General features: G+C 40.8%; 1 protein-coding gene and 1 long non-coding RNA gene across 3 annotated transcripts in view; one reads left to right on the top strand and one right to left on the bottom strand.

Annotated features, from left to right (window-relative positions):
• The first annotated feature begins 266 nt into the window (after positions 1-266).
• exoc3l4 (exocyst complex component 3-like 4) lies at positions 267-21,959 on the top strand. Its single transcript, XM_079369849.1, has 13 exons — positions 267-1,151; positions 2,564-2,728; positions 3,132-3,362; positions 4,209-4,827; positions 6,133-6,250; positions 6,586-6,711; positions 7,345-7,445; positions 8,694-8,792; positions 11,376-11,499; positions 12,674-12,796; positions 13,485-13,637; positions 14,528-14,649; positions 19,751-21,959. Exons 1-13 carry the CDS (start codon positions 905-907, stop codon positions 19,965-19,967), a joined length of 2,445 nt encoding a protein of 814 aa, XP_079225975.1. The 5' UTR covers positions 267-904; the 3' UTR covers positions 19,968-21,959.
• The window catches only part of LOC306840513, a 32,436-nt gene continuing 13,508 nt past the window's right edge, over positions 4,733-23,660 (bottom strand). The window contains exons 3-4 of one of the 2 annotated variants that reach the window (XR_013781334.1): positions 11,317-11,469; positions 4,733-4,818 (exon numbers count right to left, since the gene is read on the bottom strand). This is a non-coding gene — a long non-coding RNA (uncharacterized lncRNA). Of the gene's footprint in view, positions 4,819-6,197; positions 6,283-11,316; positions 11,470-23,660 lie in introns of those variants that run through there. The other variant, XR_013781335.1, reaches the window with a different exon arrangement.

The raw sequence follows: 23,660 nt of genomic DNA, 5'->3' as shown, positions 1-23,660 counted from the left end.
AAGAGCAACACGTCAGGATCGTTACTGGTACTGAAATAAAGACGGGGCCGAGGGTATCCCTTTAAAAAATAAAAATATAAATAGTGCTGTGGTCCATCAATTGTTCATTTCTACGCCACACGATTATAAAGAGTCCAGTGGTGAGAGAGGGATTCCAGGAAGTAAATCACTCTTAAACAGGGATGTCAAAAAATCGACTCAAAGGTTTCGAGGTTCACATCGTTTCTCTGAAAAATGAATCTCAATAATACGATGAGCGTCAGCATCTTTTAAATCGAAGCATTTTGGCTTCAAGACAGAAAATGAAAGAGGTGAGAAGATAACATGCGAGATTAAAAAAAAAAAAAACTGTGTGCAAATATTGCAAGAAGACGGAGAACTACACAAACAGCACAGCAAACATGACGCAGCGTTTAATCGACAGCACGATGAGAAGCTCCTCTCCTTGTTAAAAAAAGGTCAAACCACACTGACGAGCAGGTCAGCAGCCCCTGAATCTGAATCTGTCTCACTCGTCATCTGTCTCATTTTGTCAAATAAATCGGGAGAGAATCGAATCGTTACATCCCTACTCTTAAACCATGAAAGTGATGAACGCCTCCCTCTCGTCCTGAAGTACAGCCTGTAGCTGTTCACATGTTCCCAATATTGTTGAAGCCCCGCTCGCGCTGTGTTGTAAAGAAACTCCACAGCAGGCTGTCGTGTTATCTGTAAACAAAACTGCGCGTCCTGTCGCTGCTGACTCTCAGCGTTAAAACCAGAAACACACCTGAGCCATCCTTTCACACAAACACTCTGTAGTAGAGCAAAGGACACGCTGGTGTTTCCTTTTTTTTTAAAGGTTTCTTTCTGACCTTCCTTCCTCACAGTTGGAGTTTTTTTATTTCTTTTTTAACGGGATGAAATGTCATCCATGATGGAAATATCTGCTGAGAACTCAGACGAGGACAGAGTGTCCCTGAAGAGCAACGGGAAGACCCCCAGCGCCGGCGCCACGACGGAGTCGCCGGGCATGCTGCAGAAATTTAGGAGGAGCATACGACGAACGGTAGAGAAGAGCCCGCTGTCGTCTGGAGGCAAGGGGTCAAAGGCCACGCCCAAATCAGACACGGCTGATAACGAGTCATCATCTCAACCGCCTCCATCCCCCAGTAAGTACTCCTCTGACGTTGAGCGCTCCAGGCAGGTTTCTCAAGGCGTCAAGGACAAAAATCCCTCAAACGTTAGACGATGAACCATGAGCACTGAGATTAGGCCCAACATAAAAAAATAAAACATTTACAGCTCAATCAAAGTTTACAGTCATTTAAAGGTTTACTGTGCAGGGAGATGAATTTGTGTGAAGCTCATCCGTCTACATTAAATTCAGTCTAAAAGTTATGTGTGGCGATGACAGGTAGATGACGTCAGCTGACATCAACACAGCTCAATCGTTCATCTGTACAGTTGTCTGAACTTTATAATCATCATTTTAGTGACTTACTGACTTAGTGTAACACCGTTCATCCTGTGACGCCCCCTGGTGGTAGAATCTCCATATTTTATCTTTAATGTCAAGACGTTTCTCAGCATGTGTTGCAGGTCGGGGTGAAACTTCAAATTCACTCAATCCAAAATATAAAAAAGCTAAAATAAGTTTTAAAAAGAAAAACTTCTTTAAAGACTCTTTTTGAATCTGCTGCACTGTCCTGACCTTTTGAAATAATGATGACCTACATTTCCCAGGATTCCCCTCACCACCCACTGTGTATGAACTTGTTCCACTCAGGTGTGGGTGGTTGTGTGTGTGTGTGTGTGTGTGTGTGTGTGTGTGTGTGTGTGTGTGTGTGTGTGTGTGTGTGTGTGTGTGTAGGCAGTAAGAGCAACAGTGTGGGAATATTTTTCATGAAGAGAAAGAGCGATGTTTCTTCTTGTCGAGGCTTTAACACAAACAGTTATCAAACTTTGCTTAAATGTGTTTTGACGACGTGGTTGCACAAATGTTTCTGTTTCCTCAACAAAAGATCGGATTAGGATGTTTGTGTGAGTGATTAAAGGGTCATGAAGGGCAAAAAACAATAAATGGATTTTAAATTCTGAGCGGTCGTCTCCTGACCTGCTCTTCTATCATCTTACCTTTCTATCAACATGGACACGTAAAGTTTTCTTGTGCTCTGTAGAATGAAATATGAAGAAGCCTCGTTTCAAGTGAAGTCCTGTACATTCATGGAAATCACCGCCCCAGTCAGCAGAAATGAAGCCAGTCAACTTTTAAACTTTCATTTTCACAGACGGGAGCCGAGCCAAGCTCACGTCAGGTTTCATCAACACTTTGATTATTGCTTTCTTTAGTTTAAGGTCGCTGAAAGGACTAAATGCTGCCAGGCTTTGTGATCACACACACACAGCCACTCAACTGCAAACAATGAACATTAAGAAACTGAAACCTTATCAACCAGTTGGGGCAGTCAGATTGATTTGTGACAAAGACGAGTCTGATTGTGAAAGAAGGACTTGATGGAAGCAGAATGTGTCGCAATCAGCCGTCTAACTCTCTCTCTCTCTCTCTCTGCGTCACCTTCAGGTACGAGCGCGGCCTCTCCCATGACCTCTCCTGTGACCACTCCTGTGACCTCTCCTGTGACCTCTCCTGTGACCTCTCCTGTGACCTCTCCTCTAAATGGCATCGGAGACTTATTTCTGATAAAAGAGGAGGACAAGGGCGACACCACTTCACAGAAAAGCAAAGGTCTGACACGCTCCAAAACAGCTAAAGATGTCGCAATTGACAGCACAAGTTTTGCTTTAGGCTGGGGGTGGGGATACCAGGGGGGAGGGGACCAGAATCCCGCTGTGACATCACAAGGACAGCAAATTTGAAACAGAGCATTTTTCCTCTGTGTTGTAAGACTTGTGAAGAACACAAACAAAAGGCTGGATGAGTTTATTTCACCTTTTCTAGGTCGGTAGACACTCAAACAAATGTTCAAAAATACTGAGTTTAAAAAATCTGCCAAAAATCAGTTTATCTTTTGATAATAAGTAATAACAGTAATGTGTCAGCTCCAAGAGAACTTGACACGAGTAATGGAAGTAAAACAAAATGCTTGATTGTATTTCATATTTGTAAATACTTTGTTTTACATGCACAGATCCCAGCATCGGCAGTTTGAGTGAATCTATCATGAAGAGAGGAGCCTCGTTACGTAGAAGTCTCAAATTCGCCACCAAGAAGGACAAAGAGAAAACCAGCAGAAAGGAGCTGCTCGACCAAGTCTCTGTTGAGGAGAAGAAGGAGGAAATAGAGGAGGAGGAAGAGGAGGAGTGTGGGGAGATGGAGGAGACGTACATACTGCCAGAACTGCCTCACACACCACTGTCAGGTGAAGACTCAATCACCTATGAATTACACATCCAACAATAGCATCAATTTAAGTCCAACATTAAGTCTTCTTTCAGCTCAGACTTTGGTCTCAAACAACTGCTGAGCTCAATTTACCTTAAACTACTCAAATCACTAATCTGTTTTATTTTAAAAAAAAATGCACAATGCAAAAGATTCATGTACGGACAGGACCGAAGGATTGGTTCATCCCCTGCACACAGTTTTGAGATTCTGGCATGCAATGTGAAAGTGTAAAGTTGGGTGATTTATATCTGGGTTTGTGCAGCAATGAAATCACCCAAACAACGTTTTCCCTAAGAAAAAGATAAGCGCTCAGTGAAGACGTCCTTTGCTCCAGTCGTGCCCCTCTGAGAAGTTACCAAACTTCTACTGTAATCATTAGTGTCCTAACCCTGATGCCACCTACCCTCTCACATGGCCCCTCTTGGCCCTCACAACTCAATGTGTAAACTGATGGGCTGAAAGAACGAGGACAAGTTCCCCTTTTCTCTCTCTGTCTGTACGTTCACCTGTCCTCTTTATCTTTCTTTGTTTTGGCAACAGAAGCGGCCGAACCAAAGATAGCAATCGCTTTCCTGGTGTAAATACACAGCTGTTCAGTTTGTCCGTAGACACAGACGCCACAGTCCTGCTGTGGTTTATTGACATCCAACAGATATATCTTTGAATTTTAAGTTTATTTTGAGCTTTTTTATGCCCTTTTTTCACTCGGATTCATTTAAATTGTGTCTGAGTAAAAGTCCCCTTCTTGATTTTTTCCTTTTTTCTGTGTTGACATGTATTCAAGCATTTAACCAATTAAAAACCTGTCTGACTCTCTCAGTGATGCAGATCAATAAGCTGATTGAGAACGAGGTGCTGGAGGAGGCTCACCTGAACCTGCTCGCTCTGCGGCAGGAGTTCCAGCAGGAGCAGGAACGCAGTGGCGAGGACTCCCCCATGGAACTGGCCAAGAAGGAGAAAGACCTGAACCTTCTCTACGGAGAGTTGAGGAACAAGGTGAACACCATCGTGCGCGACTCCAATTCCCTTCCCTCCAGGAACAAGGAGCTGCTGGTTCCCGTGGCCCGCATCATCCAGGAGGAGGAGCGGAGAGCGGAGCAACCTGGCGGGCTGACTGACAGCTGGACGGCGGCCTGGAGGGAGGCGCTGTTTGAGGGCGTGCAGGTGAAGGTGGAGGGTGTTCACCTGGAGACGAGGGAGCAGGAAAAGTCCTGGTTGGCGCGTCACCTGGGTTTCCTGGGGAAGGCCATCGTGGAGGACTTGGAGACCGTGAAGAAGCAGCTGCAGTGGTCGTACCCGCCCAGCTTCAAGGTGTTCAGCACCTACGTGAAGAGTTACCACCGAGTCGTCGGGCAGCACCTGAAGAAGCTGGAGCCACAGGTTACAGAGCTGAAGGATCTGTTCGCCCTGCTGAACTGGATCATCAACACCTACAAAAGGTCAGAGAAGAGAAAAGTCAAATCTAATGATTACAAAGAGCAAGGATCATTTTTCAATGCACATTTTATTACAAAGAACAAAATTAAGAAACATCTTTCCCACTTCTTGTATTTTTGTCTGTTAAACACATCAGTGAGTCACACATGTTCATCACTGAGAACACACGCTTCAGCATATTTGAACTTAAAGCCATAAAAACAGTCCAAAGTACAAACAAGAGCACCAAAATAGTTCCTGACGGCCGACAGTAGCTTAGCTTGGTTGCTAGGAGCCAATAGTACTTCAAGTGGGCGGGCCAGATTTGTATTCGACATGTGGCTCTTTTCCTGCACGTCATTCCTCAGTCTTCCCCAAAAAAATAGCTCCTGACAAGTGCTTTTTCCTCAGATGTTATCACTTCAATTCATCACTGTTGTCTGTTGTCATTAGAAGCATTGAAACCTTTCACTATTTCTTTCTGAACCAACATCATCTATCGGTGATGTGGAACAACCAATATTTGCATTAAGACAGGAACAACAGACACTACAGGGATTATAAAAGGAGGATATAAAACCAGGCGAGGATAAATAAATGAAACAAATTTATATTAGATGATCGAAATGAAGCAAGACGGCGATTATATGCATGTATGTCCTCAACCAGACATATTGTACTGGTCACGTCTCGGACTGATGGTCATTCCTGCAACAAAGTTCACAGACCTGAACCTGCAGGGAGAACACTTAAAGCTACATAAAGTAGAAATGTGTTCAGACAGAGAGAGGTTTAAAGGATCCCAAACGTCCACACACAGCTCCACAGTGAGAAGCTGCATCTCTGATGGTGTTTGTTGAATCAGGCCACACCAAACTCAAAACCTGTGCTCTAAAACAACATTTGGGAGACCAAAAATAAACAGCTAATCTGATAAGAAGAAGAAAAAAAAAAAGAAGCTCAATAGTCTCTCGAGGCCAAAACGGAAAAATTCAAATCAGGTCGTGTCCGCATTTCTCAGAGATTAGTGAAGCAGCATCCAAAAAAGACTTCTTAACAGGAAACACACACTGTAACAGAGAATCAGAATATATACTAAGTATTGAATTAAGCTTTTCTCATTAAAAGAAAATGCTGCATCTTTTAATTCTCTCTGTTAACTTCTGAATAATGATTCCAATATACCCTCATGAAATACGACAAAGACTCAGTGTTGTTTGCAGAGCTTGTTGCCCCGACATGAAGCAACTCGTCTTCAGCGTGCTTTCGTGCCAACAGATCCCTAACCTGAAATGTCACTATTAAGTTTCTCATCTCACCCCTGACAGCGAGAGGATCATGGGAAGTCCCTTCCTGCAGCCTGACATGAAGGATGCGAGCGCAGATCTGCAGCTGGAGGAGGACTTCCTGAAGCAGCTGAGGGAAAAGTACTGCTGCAGAGTGAAGGTGAGGCTCCAGGGACTCTGAAGGAACTCTATCTGGGAAAATATATAAATAAATTAATTTATTTATTTATATAATAAATACATTTTCAACATTTGAGGATTTATAACAAATAAATGTATTGTTATAGCATGATTCAAGTAATGTAGGGACCAGTTATTTTCCTCAACAAATCTACTCTACAAATAGACCTCGTTTACTACAGTATTTATGTTGTAGCTTGGTGTTGCCCTCTAGTGGCCATAATGGGAATGACATCAAATGATTATTGTCCAATGCTTATTTTTTTTGGTGGTGATGCTTTCTGAAGTTTTCATAAACTGTGTTTTTGAGTTCAGGAGGACATGAGATCATCACTGGATAGACTCGTTGGACTTGAAAACGAGGAGGTTTGGAGAGATCAAAATCCTCCCGAAAACGAGGATGACGTCCTCATTTCTCACATAGACATGGACATCTGGACGGTACAACACTCTCTGTTACACGACTTTATAAAGATGAGCTGTTTCATTTTTGCTGTGATGGTGTGTAGATAGTGAAACATCCTTTCTTTTATAACAAATTGGTCAAATGAGCCTGGAGCATATTAATAAGTTCTTGTTAAGAACATCTATAAGGCATCACTGTAGACACTAAAATGATGTTTTACATCAAGTGGTTCTCAACTCGTCTAGCCTCAGGACCCCCCCATCAACTCCTCCCTGGAAAAACCCTGACCCAAACTTCTAATACTTTTCAATCAATCAAATGTATTTAATGATAAATGGTGCAGTTTGTAGCAACAGTGTAACATCTAAACTCCAAACTCAACAAATCTAACAAGTTTAAAAAAGTGCTTGACAAGCTGTTTGCTGCCAGGTTTTTTTTTCCAGGCACTGAAAATAATTTATAAACACTGTTTTACATCATAAAGAAAACTCACATTTAAAGCAGAAACTCATAAAACTGAAATGTGAGCATTATAAGACAGAAACAGTCATCTGTAATTTTTTGTCTCAATGATTTAGATGCATTTTAAAATGTTGACCACATGGGGGCAGCAGAGAGTCTGACTCGCAGTGGACTGACTCCATGCTGTTGTGTCTTCTGTCCTATAGAAAGTGAAAGGAAATGCTAAAGGCTCGAGTCACATAGATGCTCAGCTGGAACAGAGAGTGATCTCCTCCTGCCTCCAAGAGTTAACACTGTTCCCTAAAAGGTTTGTGAACACAAAGGCACAACAAATAAATGTTTCTTTTACTTCTCAGGATCTGAAATAGACTCATCAGGAATCAAAGGTTAAATTATTACTATACCCCTCAGAACTAAAGTGTTTAACAGTCTGCAGTAACTACTTAAAATAAAGAAGAAAATACACCCCAGAGGGTGGTTAGAAAGGGGGAGGGGGGGGTGCACATTGTGTGAAGGACATGGGCTGATGAAGGGGTTTCACTCTGGAGCTTGACTGCAGATTGTCTGGTGGAGCCAAGTTTGCACTTGACCTCATTTCATGAATTGATTTTTTTGTTGGGGGTTAAACACAGAACTCTTTTGACAGCTCGACAGCTGCAGGAATTTCTGGGTCTGATCTTTCTTCTTCTTCTTCTTCTTCTTCTTCTTCTTCTTCTTTTTATTTAATGACATTTATCAAACAGCTAGATGTAGTGCTGCATGCCAGTAAAATAATGGACACAAATATTTCTAAGATGAGAGAATAGTTGAGTTGACTTAAGGAAGTGACTTCTTGAATATTTGAAATCATGACCCATCTGCAAAGTAACAGGTCGGTACTGTAGCTGTTCTGTTTTTTGAGGAAAGGTCACTTGGTCAAAGTCTTCACCTGGGCAGAGGAGGAAGTGAAGAATTCTGTAAAGTCATGCAAAAAAAAGAAAAAAGACTGATTTATTTTAAAGCCTCAATGTAGAAGTAAAAAGGGGAAGGGCGGAGGTGTGAGGGGGAACCCTCGCGCATAAAAAAACACACCAAAACAAACAAAAAAACGGGATCCTGTCCTCGGTGCCACGAGCACAGAGTTGCATGATTCTCCTCTTGAGAAATATTAGAATATTTCCTCCGTCTGAAGGATGACTAACACTGTTTAACGTGCAGGAAAGCATCTGAGGATCATGTGTGCATCCTCCTCCTCCTCCTCCTCCTCCTCTTCTTCTTCTTCTTCTTTAAATGTTTTTAATCTCATACAGTGACTTCACATCTCTGCAGAAGCAAATGTAGCAGCTAAAGGAAACACATTTCAAAGACAGTGCTGAAAAGATGAAGAAAATAAAAAAAAACTTTAAGGGGGGCAAGTGGAAAAAACATGGTGTATTAATGAAGGACAGTTATGCATTTATCAACTGATATTTCTCCGCTGTCATTTTAATACATTTTACACATCATGTTTGTATTTTCTGAACCCATAAAGGTCTGTAAAGTTTCCTCTATCACTTGTCTGCTCTCTTCTCTGCAGATTTGAGACAGAGTTCAGACGGCACTGTGACGTTCTCAGACCACAGCCTCTTTGGACCGAGTATCATATAACGTACATCAACAGCTTCACAGCCTTACAGTAAGTCACTCGACTTCCCAGAAATGGGTGCAGTAGAGTAACGCAGCCGGTCTGCCTCTTGAAGGAGAAAAACTGTCACCAGATTCAGTCAGTGGGCGTCTGTGTTTCGGTTTTAAACACATCAAACAAACCATCAGTCTAAATTCAGGATTTGATTTAAGTGCTCCATTTAAAAAGCTTCTTATCATGCTAAGCTAACCAGAAATATAGAAAAACAACTTTCCTGGTTTCAAGAAGAAAACTGCAAATGACAAAATTAAGATTAAGAACAATCTCTCTTTGTTATTGTTCATCTTCATCTGACTCATCTGGCACAGATTTCAGGCATTAAGAAGTTCTTCATACAAATAGTCATCATGCAAAAAGTTTTGTTTTAAAAAAGACCATTTAAAACTGAATTCTTGTCTTTGTGTCTTGATAAAAACTTGTCTTTGGTTGAAGAGGAAAAGAGAGATTTGTGAACGGATGTTGAGAAAATGAGAAAGCCTTGAAGAGTTTTTGTTTGGATGATTCATCTTGAAGCTATTTTGGACTCGACTGCGGGATTTTCCAGGACTCAAGCCAACCCACGAGCTGCAGAGCTACATTCCCTCTCAAACGCCGGGGGTAGTTTAGGAGACTGTTTCTTTAATATGCACAGCAGAGCAGAGGCCTATAACAGACCCACTTTAGAGCCAGTCAGACCACTGTGAGAGACGTTATAACCATGCCAGGCTCAGAGAGAGATTCAGCTCACGTGATTTCAGTGAACTCGGCCTGCGAGAGAGAAACGCTGTCGAGTTATACGTTAGGAAAAAGAGAAAGTAAGTCGTCTGAACCCCCCCCCCCCCCCTCCCCCCCAAACTGCGTCTGTCTGTCACAATGAAAAAAACCCAGCTGTGGGTTTGGACGGGGTTATCTGCGAGTTGTGCACCGTGTGAATGTTTCTGGCTGCAGAGTTGACGTCTGCTTTCGATTCTTTTGTGCCTGGAGGTTTTTTCGGAGCACTTTGGATGAGCTTGCATCACAGCTCTCGCTCCTGTCTTTTAGTCCTTTCCTCCAAAATACAAAGAAAACCTTGTTTGTTTACAAAAAGGGCATTGTGTGTAAAACACAGAGGAAAACTATAAGGATGCATGAAACGTAACACATGTTGCTTTATGAGTTTGTGGTTCAAATTCACTTGTAAATGATTTACGTCAGTTTTAGGGGCTGTGTTCCACTTTCTTCCGATGTTTCCTGTCATCTCTCTCGACTTCCTTTATTCAATAAAGATAAGATAGAAACTACATCCTCGGGGGGTTTGATTGAAGGGGGTTTAGTGCAAAGTAGAAAAGGTTAAAAACAAATTAATTTTATGACACAAAAATCCAAATCCTGCAGAATAAATATAAGTTTACTTTATTCAAAAGTCCTAAAAAGCTTTAAGGGTGAAGCTGCTTCTTCAATAGTTACAAAAAGTAAAAAGAAAGCTCGTCCCCTTACTGAAAAGTGGAGTAGGTTAATTGTAAATTAATTCCAAATCGTGTAACTTAGGAGAAAGAATCAGCGAGCTCATGCAACAAGTTTTACTTTTCACAACTGAGGCTGCACCGTGCATCAACACCCATCCTGAAAGAACTGATAAAAACTGGAAAGCACTTACGAAAGGCTGTTTACACTTTTCATTAACAATGACTCTTATCTGAGATCCTGTTTGAATAGACTGAATGCGTCATTATTCAGATGAGGGGGCGGCCTTTGATCCTTTACACAAAGAAACCAAGGTGCCAGCTCACCTCTGGATGTCATCTAAGCTGTCAGGTTTCAATCTGTCCGCAGTGTTTACACCTTGATTTAAGGTGTACCACTTGTTACCAACCCAGGTCGGGTGTTAATGCAAGATGTACGCAGCCTCATTGTTACAGTTTAGTGAAGTTCAGAGAGGACAAACTCACATACTGGACGGGTCTGAATGTGAGAACGTAAAGGGAAGAGTCTGACTTTAAGCAGAGTTTTCCCTGCATGCCCGGAGCAGCGCAGAGTTTTGCTTCTTACACTTTTTACTGCTCATCTCAGCTGTCTGTATTTGTGTTTGTAACGAGATATGATCTCATCCAACATTCACCATCACTGAAGAGTCCTTCTCTTCAACCAAACCGCCCCCTCTTCAGGAACTCAACGTGTTGTGAGAATGCACCTCCTGCTGTGAGCTTCATGTTTGAGTTTTGAGTGAAAGTGGCTTAAAAAATGTAACTTAAAGAGGAAACTTGATTTAAAGGGGGAAAATCAGTCAAGCTCTTTTTTGTTTGAGAGAGCTCTGCTGGAAAAATCAGATTTAATGTTCATTTCTAAAAAGTTATACAGTATGGTTCAACATCACTGTGACATTCCTGCTGGAGGGACTGGAGCTGCATAACTTCTATGAAGTACAAAACACGTCAGAGGACTGTTTGCTAAATAAACATGTAAGGTATGCTCACAGGTCCAGTGTGTTCGATTGAGGGCTCTACTAACAGAGTTGTTATATCTTTGGGAAAAATGCTTTGTCGAAGTGAAATTTCACCTTTTAACCTCAGTCTGGAGGTGACGTTTTTCCACTTCCACCTGCTTTTCCTCCTGCAGGCAACACATGGAGGAGTACCAGGCCGCCTGTCCACAGGACGTGGAAGATTTCAGAACTGAAGCGAATGGGCTGATTGTCGGACTCACACAGGACCTGGAGGATCAGTTCAAACAGGATGTCAAGGTACAAAAAAAAAAGCACTGTAAATCAAATCAGGGTTATTTTAGGTGAAAGCAAAAATCCTGTTTTCATAGATGTCCTCACACATGGAGAGGGGCAGTTTTTCTTTTGTGGTTTTGAGAAAGAAGAATTGAAAAGGGGATGTTGACGCTCATCACACACACACATAAGGCTTTCCAGCAAGTTTACTGTTTCACATCACAAGTAAGCAAAAAGAAAAAAAAAACAACGTTGGCACTTCTGAACATTTCCTGAAATGTATGAAGAAAAAACCCAGAGCCAGCGTGTGGAAGCAGGTGATATTCAAAATGGAAACCAACAACTGAGTGGCCGAGACGAAAACAAATAAAGGCCAAAAAAAGTGTCACCATGTCATTGGGCTCTGTCGCTTCACACACACCATCTGAGTTCTGCCTTCTAAGACGAACTTACTCCCATTCCTATCCGACAGAGAAAATGTGTGAAATTGGACCTCTGCAATAATTCAGGTGCTGAGTTTTCCTTGGAATTTCTAGGAACTGTTAGGAGGGCAGGATAGTTACTAACGGACTATTCTGACATTAATTTTGGAGGATTTGGATGAACTCACTGTACGAGTCACTTCAGCCTGAGGGAGGAATAACATATCTTACTTTTTCACTCTTGCAAAACTCCTCGAGTGTTTCAGTATGAGTTGCATGTGTGAATACACAGTTAAGTTTTTCCACATAAATGCTGAGTGAGCTGATGTGAGAATGCAGCAGGATATAATCTAGAGAAGTCCACTGAAGCGAGCGGGACGGGGTGGTGACCTCTATTCCCTGTGATCGATCGCACAACCATCTGCTGTATGCACGTGTCCCCTGTGATCTCCATGCACATTATTAAACTGTTGCATGATGTTTCTGTTCGTATATGAAGGCAAACGTTTTCAATAAAGTGTTGTGGCCGACTCTGCTTGCTTTGTCCACCACGTCCGTGTCTTGCCTCAGGAGATCCCCCCCCTGTCCCCTTTCCCATCCGACAGGAATACTCCAACGCTGGGAGGTGCAGATGTAAACAACCACATCAGAGGCAGTATACTCCTGAAATGATTTAGACATTTTCAGGAGTGCAAATGATTGACGATCCTCCTGGAACCTCTGTAGAAAAGTAAAACAAATAAAATAAGAGATTCTTCATCTCTCTCCCCCCCCAGCCTTATCTGAGGAGGATGATGACGAGGAAGTGGCTCGCCAAAGATGACGACTTTAAGATGCTTTACAAACAGATGGAGCAGCTCTCGGATCACTGCACACTCATGAGGCCTCCACACGCTCAGGTAAGGAAGAGGAGGGCTGAAAAATACATAGTGGGAATTTCAACTGTGTCAGCCAAATCCCTTCGCTTACAGGAAAGATCATGACCTCTAAATGAGGAATAAAAACATTACAAACAGTGGGAGATGAGCTGATAAATTTCCCACCTGGTGCCAAAGATTTACCGGCATCTTATAATCTACTAATGTGAGAAATCCTTCGTACTGTACAAACAAAGGCAACCTTTAAACAGATAAGCTTAAAAAAAGACCCAAATGTTAGGCAGCAAGTGATTAATTGAGGGAAAATGCTCAAAGTATCCAGCTGCCAATTAATTTTAGTGATAAGGTTTTCACAAGAACTTCTAATTGGTGTTAAGGGCAGGATAGGAAATCCGTATTTTCTTTTTCATTGACCCTCTTGGAAGTTCCAGTGAATCAGTACTGGCTCCATTGTTTGTGGCCGGATGCTGAGATGGCAGATTGCAATAGAAGCGACGGGGGATAAATCCTGGCAACAGGGGCGAAAAGAATTGGCGGAAGTGAAGGTGTTAGCTCAGATGACCTGATGGCTGCTGGTTGTGTGAAGGATAAATAAAGACACAGATACCCTAAATTTCCAGGGGTTTTTTTCTGGGCCCATCCTGTTGTGCAGCAAGCTCACTCCCTCTATGTATATGTGTATGTTTGCTTTTGTGTTTCCCCGCAACAGGACTTCGCGAGTCGATTGCACTACCACGTGGTGAGGGAATACGTCGGGCAGCTGATGAAGAACAACTACTCGTGCAAGAACCGCAAACACGAGAAGGCAGCGAGAAAGATGGGAGAGCAGTGGGCTAAACTCAGAGATCTTTTTGAGGACATGGTAATCAAACACTCTACCTAATGCTCTGTTTACATTTAAAACACACAATACAAAATGATGTGTTTTCTTAAATCCTTGTTGCTGTTTGGAAAACTTCAGATGTCTTGAGTTGCTTGTAGTTCCCCAAACAGATTCATTATTTCCCTTTTTCAACTTCCCCAATGGTTTTACTGTTTTCTAATAAAAGATCAAATATTTCACAAAGAAACCAGCAGACAGAAACCAACAAATCGTTACGAGGCTATTTCATATAAGTATTGTATTTATTTTTTAACTCTGCATTTAATGCATTCACAGGCAGATATATCCCGTGACCCATAAGGACACCAGAGCGCTTTACACTGTGTGAATCTTTCTTTACCCGATCAGCACATACAGAGATATTTTACTCCCCAGTGTGAGCCAAGAAATAAAATTAAAAAAAACGCTTCTGACTGCATTTCCCATGATGCAACTTAATCAGGACGTCTCTCAGTCCATATCCAGATAACTCAGATAAGTGATCAGACGTAAAGTTGGCACTTGTTATCAAGCTGAATTACAATCCTTCAAAACTGACCTCTATATTTGCACTCAGTGTTGTTCCCCTCTACATACATGATCTATTTAAGTGTCATTCAAAACAGGAAATATCACACAGTTTTAACTTGACCTGAAGTCATGAAGTAGTGAAAGCTTTTTAACTTGTGAAACACCTTGTTAAATGCTTTGGATACTTTTAAGTGTTTGCCTACTTTGGGGACTTTTTTCACTCAAGTGATAAACTCATCTTGTTTTCATTCTTCTTCTTTCATCCTCCCTGAATAAAACCTGTTTGCTGATCAGCTTGATGAAGGACGGACGCATGCGCTCCTAACCAGTGATGTTTTTATGTTTTGTGTGTCTTTTAGGATTCGACTCACGAGTGGCTCCACCCTGTCGGAGAGGACCTGTGCGACATCATCAAACAGAAAGACAAGACGGACATAAAGAACCACCTGCAGCCTTTAGTGGAGCACTACCCAGACTTCAGGTGAGCTTTAGAGAAACTTCCTGTCCCTCCTCTGCTCAACTATCTCCCCGAAACATGTTTGTGTGTGCTTTGACACAAGTTGAAAAGCCTTGAAGTTGAAGCTTTCTAAACACCGGTTCACAGCTTTTTATGTGTGTGTATTAAGGATTGTATGACCAATCCCACCTCTTTAATTTTAGCAAGTACGATAAAGTTTACACTAAAATCCCAGTTTAACTCATAACTGTATCTAACTACTCTTTTAACAACTCATAAAGTCCACTCAGATCATGTTTCCTCCATCAGAGAGTCTTTGAGAAACTCTGAACAGTCTTCAACAGTGGAGAAGAAACAAAGTCTTCCCACCAGTTTCCTGCTCTGAAGGAAACATCTGAACTCTTCATGGTGGACAGCGAGACCAAACTCTTTAGAAACACATTTCTCAAGTCAACAACTAAAGAAATGATCCCTGAAAGTATAGTCTTGGTTTGTTCTGGATGTTTCTCAGAGTCTTGTGTCTGGAGATCAGAGCTCTGACTGATGGTCGACTCCTCACGCTCACTAACACACTCCTCCTATAATCACAAAGTGTCACCTCAGACATGTCGTGTTTAAATCTTTATTTTCTGTTTTGTATGTTTTGTTAAGTTTCTTTTAGAAAGATTTGGGTCCATTTGAAAAGAAAAGCATTTTACAAAGACACTCATCCAACCATAAACATCATCTCCGACTGATTTAGATTCTGACCATTTCTACGATTTCCGAAAAAATAAAAAAGCGTCAGGAGTCGACCATCAGTCAGAGTTCTGGTCTCCAGACACAAGACTCTGAGAAACATCCAGAACAAACCAAGACTATACTTTCAGGGATCATTTCTTTAGTTGTTGACTTGAGAAATGTGTTTCTAAAGTGTTTGGTCTCGCTGTCCATGATGAAGAGTTCAGATGTTTCCTTCAGAGCAGGAAACTGGTGGGAAGACTTTGTTTCTTCTCCACTGTTGAAGACTGTTCAGAGTTTCTCAAAGACTCTCTGATGGAGGAAACATGATCTGAGTGGGCTGCCTAAACTGTTTAAAATAAAATCTGAATTTCAATGTCTTACTGAGGCCTTGAATATTCTTTATAATCCTAAATTTGTCTGAGAAACATTCAATACTCAGGTTCTTTTAGTGATTGTGAGCTTCAAATAAACACTGTCATCACTAGATAACTGTTGCAGTCATGTTTTATTCTTAGGTTTAGAGTAGGTTTTTATATTCAATCAAACTTCATGTTTAATATGTTTACTTGAACACTGATGCTCAACTACAGAGCTTGACAAAAACACTGATAACTTTAAGCTCTCAGTTTGACCTCAGTACACTGACAGAACTTAAAACTGTTGATTTCATGTGAATTTGAAACCCAACACAAAAAGACTTATATCAATGACATTAAGATCAAACTTAAAATTATTTTGCTTTACAAGGAGAATCTCAGTGAATGTCTGGAGTTGATTGAGGAGTCCCTCTTCCTTGTGCTGGTTAATTTTTAGGAGCTGTTAAATCACAAAGATGCAATTAAGGCAATCACAGAAGTGCATGAAAATAGAGACAGCAGTTGTTTTATTTCCTTGAGAAATCATAAAGTCCACTCAGATCATGTTTCCTCCATCACAGAGTCTTTGAGAAACTCTGAACAGTCTTCAACAGTGGAGAAGAAACAAAGTCTTCCCACCAGTTTCCTGCTCTGAAGGAAACATCTGAACTCTTCATCGTGGACAGCGAGACCAAACTCTTTAGAAACACATTTCTCAAGTCAACAACTAAAGAAATGATCCCTGAAAGTATAGTCTTGGTTTGCTCTGGATGTTTCTCAGAGTCTTGTGTCTGGAGACCAGAACTCTGACTGATGGTCGACTCCTCACGCTCACTAACACACTCCTCCTATAATCAGTGATCATTTCACTGATTACTGATTGTTTGTTGTTGACAGTAGAAGCGTCTTCGTGGAGCTCATTATCTGTTATTGCAACGTTTTTTTTTCTGTAAATTAAAAACCCAACACGATGGTTATTTTACTTTGAAAACAGAATTTATTGCAGGATATAAAAAGTTATTTTAGTCACTGATTATAGGAGGAGTGTGTTAGTGAGTGTCAGGAGTCGACCATCAGTCAGAGCTCTGGTCTCCAGACACAAGACTCTGAGAAACATCCAGAACAAACCAAGACTATACTTTCAGGGATCATTTCTTTAGTTGTTGACTTGAGAAATGTGTTTCTAAAGAGTTTGGTCTCGCTGTCCACGATGAAGAGTTCAGATGTTTCCTTCAGAGCAGGAAACTGGTGGGAAGACTTTGTTTCTTCTCCACTGTTGAAGACTGTTCAGAGTTTCTCAAAGACTCTCTGATGGAGGAAACATGATCTGAGTGGACTGCTGAACTTCTGTGAAAGATATTTGCTTTTGCTACCTTTTGCATAAACTTCTGAAAAGAACTTTCAAATTCTTAACTCTTTAAGAGAGTTTTTAGAAAACACCCATAGAATATGTGATATGTATTTGACCCCACCTCCTCCATGTTAATAGCTGATTTGGAATTTATGTTCTGGTCAAAACCATCTTAAGAGGAACTGAGGTACAAACAGTCCACAGAAAGGCTGCCACGTGACCCTGTGATGACATCAGTGGTTTTGTTGAATGAAAGAAGTCCAAAACAAACCGACTGTGCCGCGGGACTCCACAAAGAAAACCCCTAGTGATAAAATGTGACCAACATCCTGATTTCCAATTTCTATTTGATGCCTTTGTTTATGTTTAAGACGTCTTAAACATCCCCTCTGTGATCATGAAAGTATGAATTGGTGGTGTTTTCTAACACGTGATTATCTGTTTTTAACGTCGGGCAGATTTTTTGCCTCTTTCAGCAGAAATTCGTCTGACTGACCTTTAAATAAATATCCAGGAGAATGAGGAAGTTAAAAGGTAAAAACAGCAGAAAACGTGAGCAAAAAGGAAGTTATTCATTCACCTAAAACACAGCAGGACAGTTTGGCTGCCTCCACTGTTGACATACAAACGTGGATATGAATCATTAGAAAGGTCCAGTCTAAACACAGATAAGACACAACCTCTGCAGGACGGGTCTCAAAGGACAAGTTGTGTTTTTCAGATTGACACAAATGACAAAGTCTGGGATTGTTACTGAAATAATTTACATTTAAAAAAGTGTTGTATTAACCAGAGTTCACCAGAGTGCACATGTGACTCCTGAATGTTGTGAGCAGCTGAGTGATGCCCGACTACAAGAAACCAAGCAGACAGTTAAAGTCAGAGATATTTAACTGTGAAAATGAAGTTTTAGGTTTTCTGCAGGTGATTGTGACTTGATGTGCAGAAAAAGACAATAAACTGGACTTAGTTGTTCAGAACAAGTAAAACTAGATGAATAATCTAGATTAAATACAAACGGAAATTAAATTATGAAACTGTTCATTGTGTTCAGTCCACTCAGATCATGTTTCCTCCATCAGAGAGTCTTTGAGAAACTCTGAACAGTCTTCAACAGTGGAGAAGAAACAAAGTCTTCCCACCAGTTTCCTGCTCTGAAGGAAACATCTGAACTCTTCATCGTGGACAGCGAGACCAAACTCTTTAGAAACACATTTCTCAAGTCAACAACTAAAGAAATGATCCCTGAAAGTATAGTCTTGGTTTGTTCTGGATGTTTCTCAGAGTCTTGTGTCTGGAGACCAGAGCTCTGACTGATGGTCGACTCCTCACGCTCACTAACACACTCCTCCTATAATCAGTGACTAAAATAACTTTTTATATCCTGCAACAAATTCTGTTTTAAAGTAAAATAACCATCGCATTGGGTTTTTAATTTACAGAAAAAAAACTTTGCAATCACAGATAATGAGCTCCATGAAGACGCTTCTACTGTCAACAACAAATTTAAATTTAAAAGTTAATGTGAAATTATCACTGATTATCGGAGGAGTGTGTTAGTGAGCGTCAGGAGTCGACCATCAGTCAGAGCTCTGGTCTCCAGACACAAGACTCTGAGAAACATCCAGAACAAACCAAGACTATACTTTCAGGGGTCATTTCTTTAGTTGTTGACTTGAGAAATGTGTTTCTAAAGAGTTTGGTCTCGCTGTCCACGATGAAGAGTTCAGATGTTTCCTTCAGAGCAGGAAACTGGTGGGAAGACTTTGTTTCTTCTCCACTGTTGAAGACTGTTCAGAGTTTCTCAAAGACTCTCTGATAGAGGAAACATGATCTGAGTGGACTTTAATTTAACTTTTGTTTAAAACAAAAAACTGGTGTGTTGTGTTTCCATGCCTAAGTAGAGATGAGCCAGTTTCTCATTAGCAATAACCAAAAAAAAACACAGTAGGATACAGAAGGAGTTCTCCATCAACTCTAGATATTCACTGATGTTCTCCATTTTCAACCGAAACAGTTTTTATGAGTTTGACCTAAATACCGCTGATCTACGCCTTGGTGTCTTCGGTTTCAGATTCACAGAAAATCAACAGTGTCATTGTTCCATCAGTGTGTTGACGTCAAACTGAGAGCTTGAATTTATCAGTGTCTTTGTCAAGCTCCGTAGTTGACCATCAGTGTTCAAGTAAACCACAAAGAGTCCTTAACAACCCAACAAGACACTACTGTTTGATTTCAATTTGACACTTCTCAGACAGTCCACTCAGATCATGTTTCCTCCATCAGAGAGTCTTTGAGAAACTCTGAACAGTCTTCAACAGTGGAGAAGAAACAAAGTCTTCCCACCAGTTTCCTGCTCTGAAGGAAACATCTGAACTCTTCATCGTGGACAGCGAGACCAAACTCTTTAGAAACACATTTCTCAAGTCAACAACTAAAGAAATGATCCCTGAAAGTATAGTCTTGGTTTGTTCTGGATGTTTCTAAGAGTCTTGTGTCTGGAGACCAGAACTCTGACTGATGGTCGACTCCTGACGCTCACTAACACACTCCTCCTATAATCAGTGACAAATTCCTGTCATTGTTTCGTCTGAATATAGTGCAACAAACTGATCAATGAGTTTCCACTCTGTCTGAATAACGTGCTAAGTATTAAACACTCAACTACTGTTTGTTTTTCCATCTCGACTTGCAGTAAGAAGCACCTGGTGGCTGTCCTGTACTTCAGAGGCCTGGTGAGAGGCCGAGAACATCAGCTGCTGCTTCAGAGACTCTCGGAGCTGAAGAGGAATGCAGGCAGCAACGTCCGTGATACGAGCCGACTTTTATTCAGTGACATGGAGTGGACTGACACGAACTGTTTCTCCAATCTGCACTTCTCCTGCCTCAGCTTCTTTCTTCCCGACAACTAGCGCAACACGTCGAGAGGAGGAACGTTTAAAGCTCAAGACTTTATAAGCTCTCTGTCTCGGGTGGTTTTGACACATTCAGACTCTAACTGAGCTCCTTGCTCCCAAACACAGCCAGCTTACTTAAAGCCAACGCACTGTTATCACTCGAGCTGAAAAGATTAGTCGATTAATCGCTTGGCTTGTAAAAGAGAAGAATCTTTTCTGGGAGTATAACGACCAAAGTAAATGTGTAGATAAATAACAGAACAGCTTATCTTTAAATGCATTTAAACATGTTTAAAAGATTCATCTGCGAATGTCTTGACTGGTTTTAAACACATCACATTTCAATCTGTGGCTTTAAAGATTTGCAAATTTATTTCCGTTCTTTAAAGCTCCTCAGAGGAACATACGGTTCATGTTGATTTTGGCGCCCCCCTGTGGACAAAGCGGTTTATATTATTCAGCTGTGTAAGTAGTTCTCTGATGAAAAATATCATCTTGCTTTCTTTTAATTGTCTAATGTGTGGGAGCCATAGTTCAGGGATACAACGTGTGATACACAGATTACACCAGCAGGTTGCACTTTAAAGGTGGGAACTTTCACTCAGGTGTCAGGTGTTGCTAGAAGGAGGAGCTCAAACTGCTTTTTGCTAATACAGCATGCTACGATACACAAGGTAACGCAGAGTTTTTAGGAGTGAATGTTTGTATGGAAAGTTTGGAATCTTCTATGTGAGACCTATTGAAGAAAATGACGAGAGATAAATCATCTCTTAAAGAAAGAAACCATTGGACTGTCTTATTTTACAAGACATTTTATACTGGTATACTGGTGGCACCGGTGTAAAAGATGCAGCTAACTTTTAAGGCAACAAAACAGGTATTTAAAGTGCGTCTTATAGACAGGATTTTACGGTGATAAATAAGCGTATCTATGTAGGCCCTCAGTGGTGGTAACTTTCGGCTTAACCGCCATCAATAGCATCATTCAAATCTCGCCTTGTCTGACGCCTACCTGGTGCCAGCAATGACAGATCATTATAACAAAACTCTACGGAAATGCTCAAGCTCATCCCTGATTTTATTGTTCCCTTTCAAAGGTCATAATGAAGTATCATTATTTATTTCAGTCTGTTTCATAACCTGTTAAAACTTCCTCAAAGAAACTTTTAACAAAAAAAAAAAACCCAGATCATTTTTGGTCACCACTCACAGAGCAAATTAAACGTGACTAATGGTGTGTTTCAGGTCTCACACTGTTCCCAGCATGGTGAGGACTGATTTCTGGGAAGAGAAAAAGTTTTCACAATCTAATCAGGGTTGCATTGTTTGGCTGGTACGAAGAGGTTATGAAACTTGTTGAAGCTTTCGGCACATGTAATGAATTTAAAAGCTGCATGTGGAGCCAAAGTGTTGACTGTGAGGAGGGTTTTCTCAACAGTTTGACTTTTGAACGTCAGATCATCTAATTCAAACTGAACGAGCCTGAAACTCTGCGTGCTGCAGTCACGAAGGTGTCATCATGTGCTGGGTGTCTGTGAAGAAACAGAACCGTTGCAGATTGCAAAATGTATCATGTGTGAGCCCTCCGAGCTGCCGTCACACTGAAATATGAGTTTATGTTGGGAAATGTGCGTGTTTCTGTCGTCTTCCTCTTAAATATTTAATTCCATGTGACGTCGTTGTCTGATTACATAAAACAGAAAACTTTGCTGAACCTCGAACTATGTGACATTTTCTTTGCACGTTGTGAATATTCCTGTTCTTGTAAATATTTATGTGAGTAGTTTTGCTGTCAACACGGAGTGTGAAGAGTTTCATATCTCAGGTCGGTTTAAATCGGGAGTTTGGAACCTTTTTTTTCAACCTTTATGTTTTTAATCATCAGGTACTGAAAGTGTCATGAATCCTCCTTCTCTGTTTTAGACTTTTAAAGTGTCAAATGGAGCCTGAACAGCTGATACAGAAATCCTATTTAATCTTTTATTTTAATAAAATGTTTGAAGTGAATCAGTCTCTTGAAACTCCTTCCTCTCTGTTTCATGTGAAGTAATGAAACTTTTCTGCTAATGGTTTATTACAGCTGAAACCTTTGAGTACAGTTTTCATCTATAACAAACAGGAGTCGACCATCAGTCAGAGTTCTGGTCTCCAGACACAAGACTCTGAGAAACATCCAGAACAAACCAAGACTATACTTTCAGGGATCATTTCTTTAGTTGTTGACTTGAGAAATGTGTTTCTAAAGAGTTTGGTCTCGCTGTCCACGATGAAGAGTTCAGATGTTTCCTTCAGAGCAGGAAACTGGTGGGAAGACTTTGTTTCTTCTCCACTGTTGAAGACTGTTCAGAGTTTCTCAAAGACTCTCTGATGGAGGAAACATGATCTGAGTGGACTTTATGATTTCTTAATGTAATAAAACAACTGCTGTCTCTATTTTCATGCACTTCTGTGATTACCTTAATTGCATCTCTGTGATTTAACAGCTCTTAGAAATTAACCAGCACAAGAAAGAGGGACTCCTCAATCAACTCCAGACATTCACTGAGATTCTCCTTGTAAAACAAAATAATTTTTAAGTTTCATCTTAATGCCATTGATATAAGTCTTACTGTGTTGGGTTTCAAATTCACATAAAATCAACAGTTTTATGTTCTGTCAGTGTACTGAGGTCAAACTGAGAGCTTAAAGTTATCAGAGTGTTTTTGTCAAGCTCTGTAGTTGAGCATCAGCATTCAACTAAACATATTAATGAGTCTCACTTAAACATTAAGTTTGATTGAACATAAAAACCTACTCTAAACCTAAGAATAAAACATGACTGCAACAGTTATCTAGTGATCACAGTGTTTATTTGAAGCTAATGATCACTAAAAGAAACCCTGACTATTGAACGTTTCTCAGACAAATTTAGAACTACAAAGAGTATTCAAGGCCTCAGTAAGACATTGAAAGTCTGATTTTATTTTAAACAGCTTAAGCAGTCCACTCAGATCATGTTTCCTCCATCAGAGAGTCTTTGAGAAACTCTGAACAGTCTTCAACAGTGGAGAAGAAACAAAGTCTTCCCACCAGTTTCCTGCTCTGAAGGAAACATCTGAACTCTTCATCGTGGACAGCGAGACCAAACTCTTTAGAAACACATTTCTCAAGTCAACAACTAAAGAAATGATCCCTGAAAGTATAGTCTTGGTTTGTTCTGGATGTTTCTCAGAGTCTTGTGTCTGGAGACCAGAGCTCTGACTGATGGTCGACTCCTGAACTAATAAAAGTATTTTTTATTTTTTTGGAAATCGTAGAAATGGTCTGAGGGTCAGAATCTAAATCAGTCGGAGATGATGTTTATGGTTGGATGAGTGTCTTTGTAAAATGTTTTCTTTTCAAATGGACCCAAATCTTTCTAAAAGAAACTTAACAAAACATACAAAACAGAAAATAAAGATTTAAACACGACATGTCTGAGGTGACACTTTGTGATTATAGGAGGAGTGTGTTAGTGAGCGTCAGGAGTCGACCATCAGTCAGAGCTCTGGTCTCCAGACACAAGACTCTGAGAAACATCCAGAACAAACCAAGACTATACTTTCAGGGATCATTTCTTTAGTTGTTGACTTGAGAAATGTGTTTCTAAAGAGTTTGGTCTCGCTGTCCACGATGAAGAGTTCAGATGTTTCCTTCAGAGCAGGAAACTGGTGGGAAGACTTTGTTTCT

This window comes from Symphodus melops (assembly GCF_947650265.1).
Source record: "Symphodus melops genome assembly, chromosome: 19".
Lineage (NCBI taxonomy): Eukaryota > Metazoa > Chordata > Actinopteri > Labriformes > Labridae > Symphodus > Symphodus melops.
The sequence above is the reverse complement of the archived record's forward strand: the minus strand, read 5'-3'. Positions and strand labels throughout refer to the sequence as shown.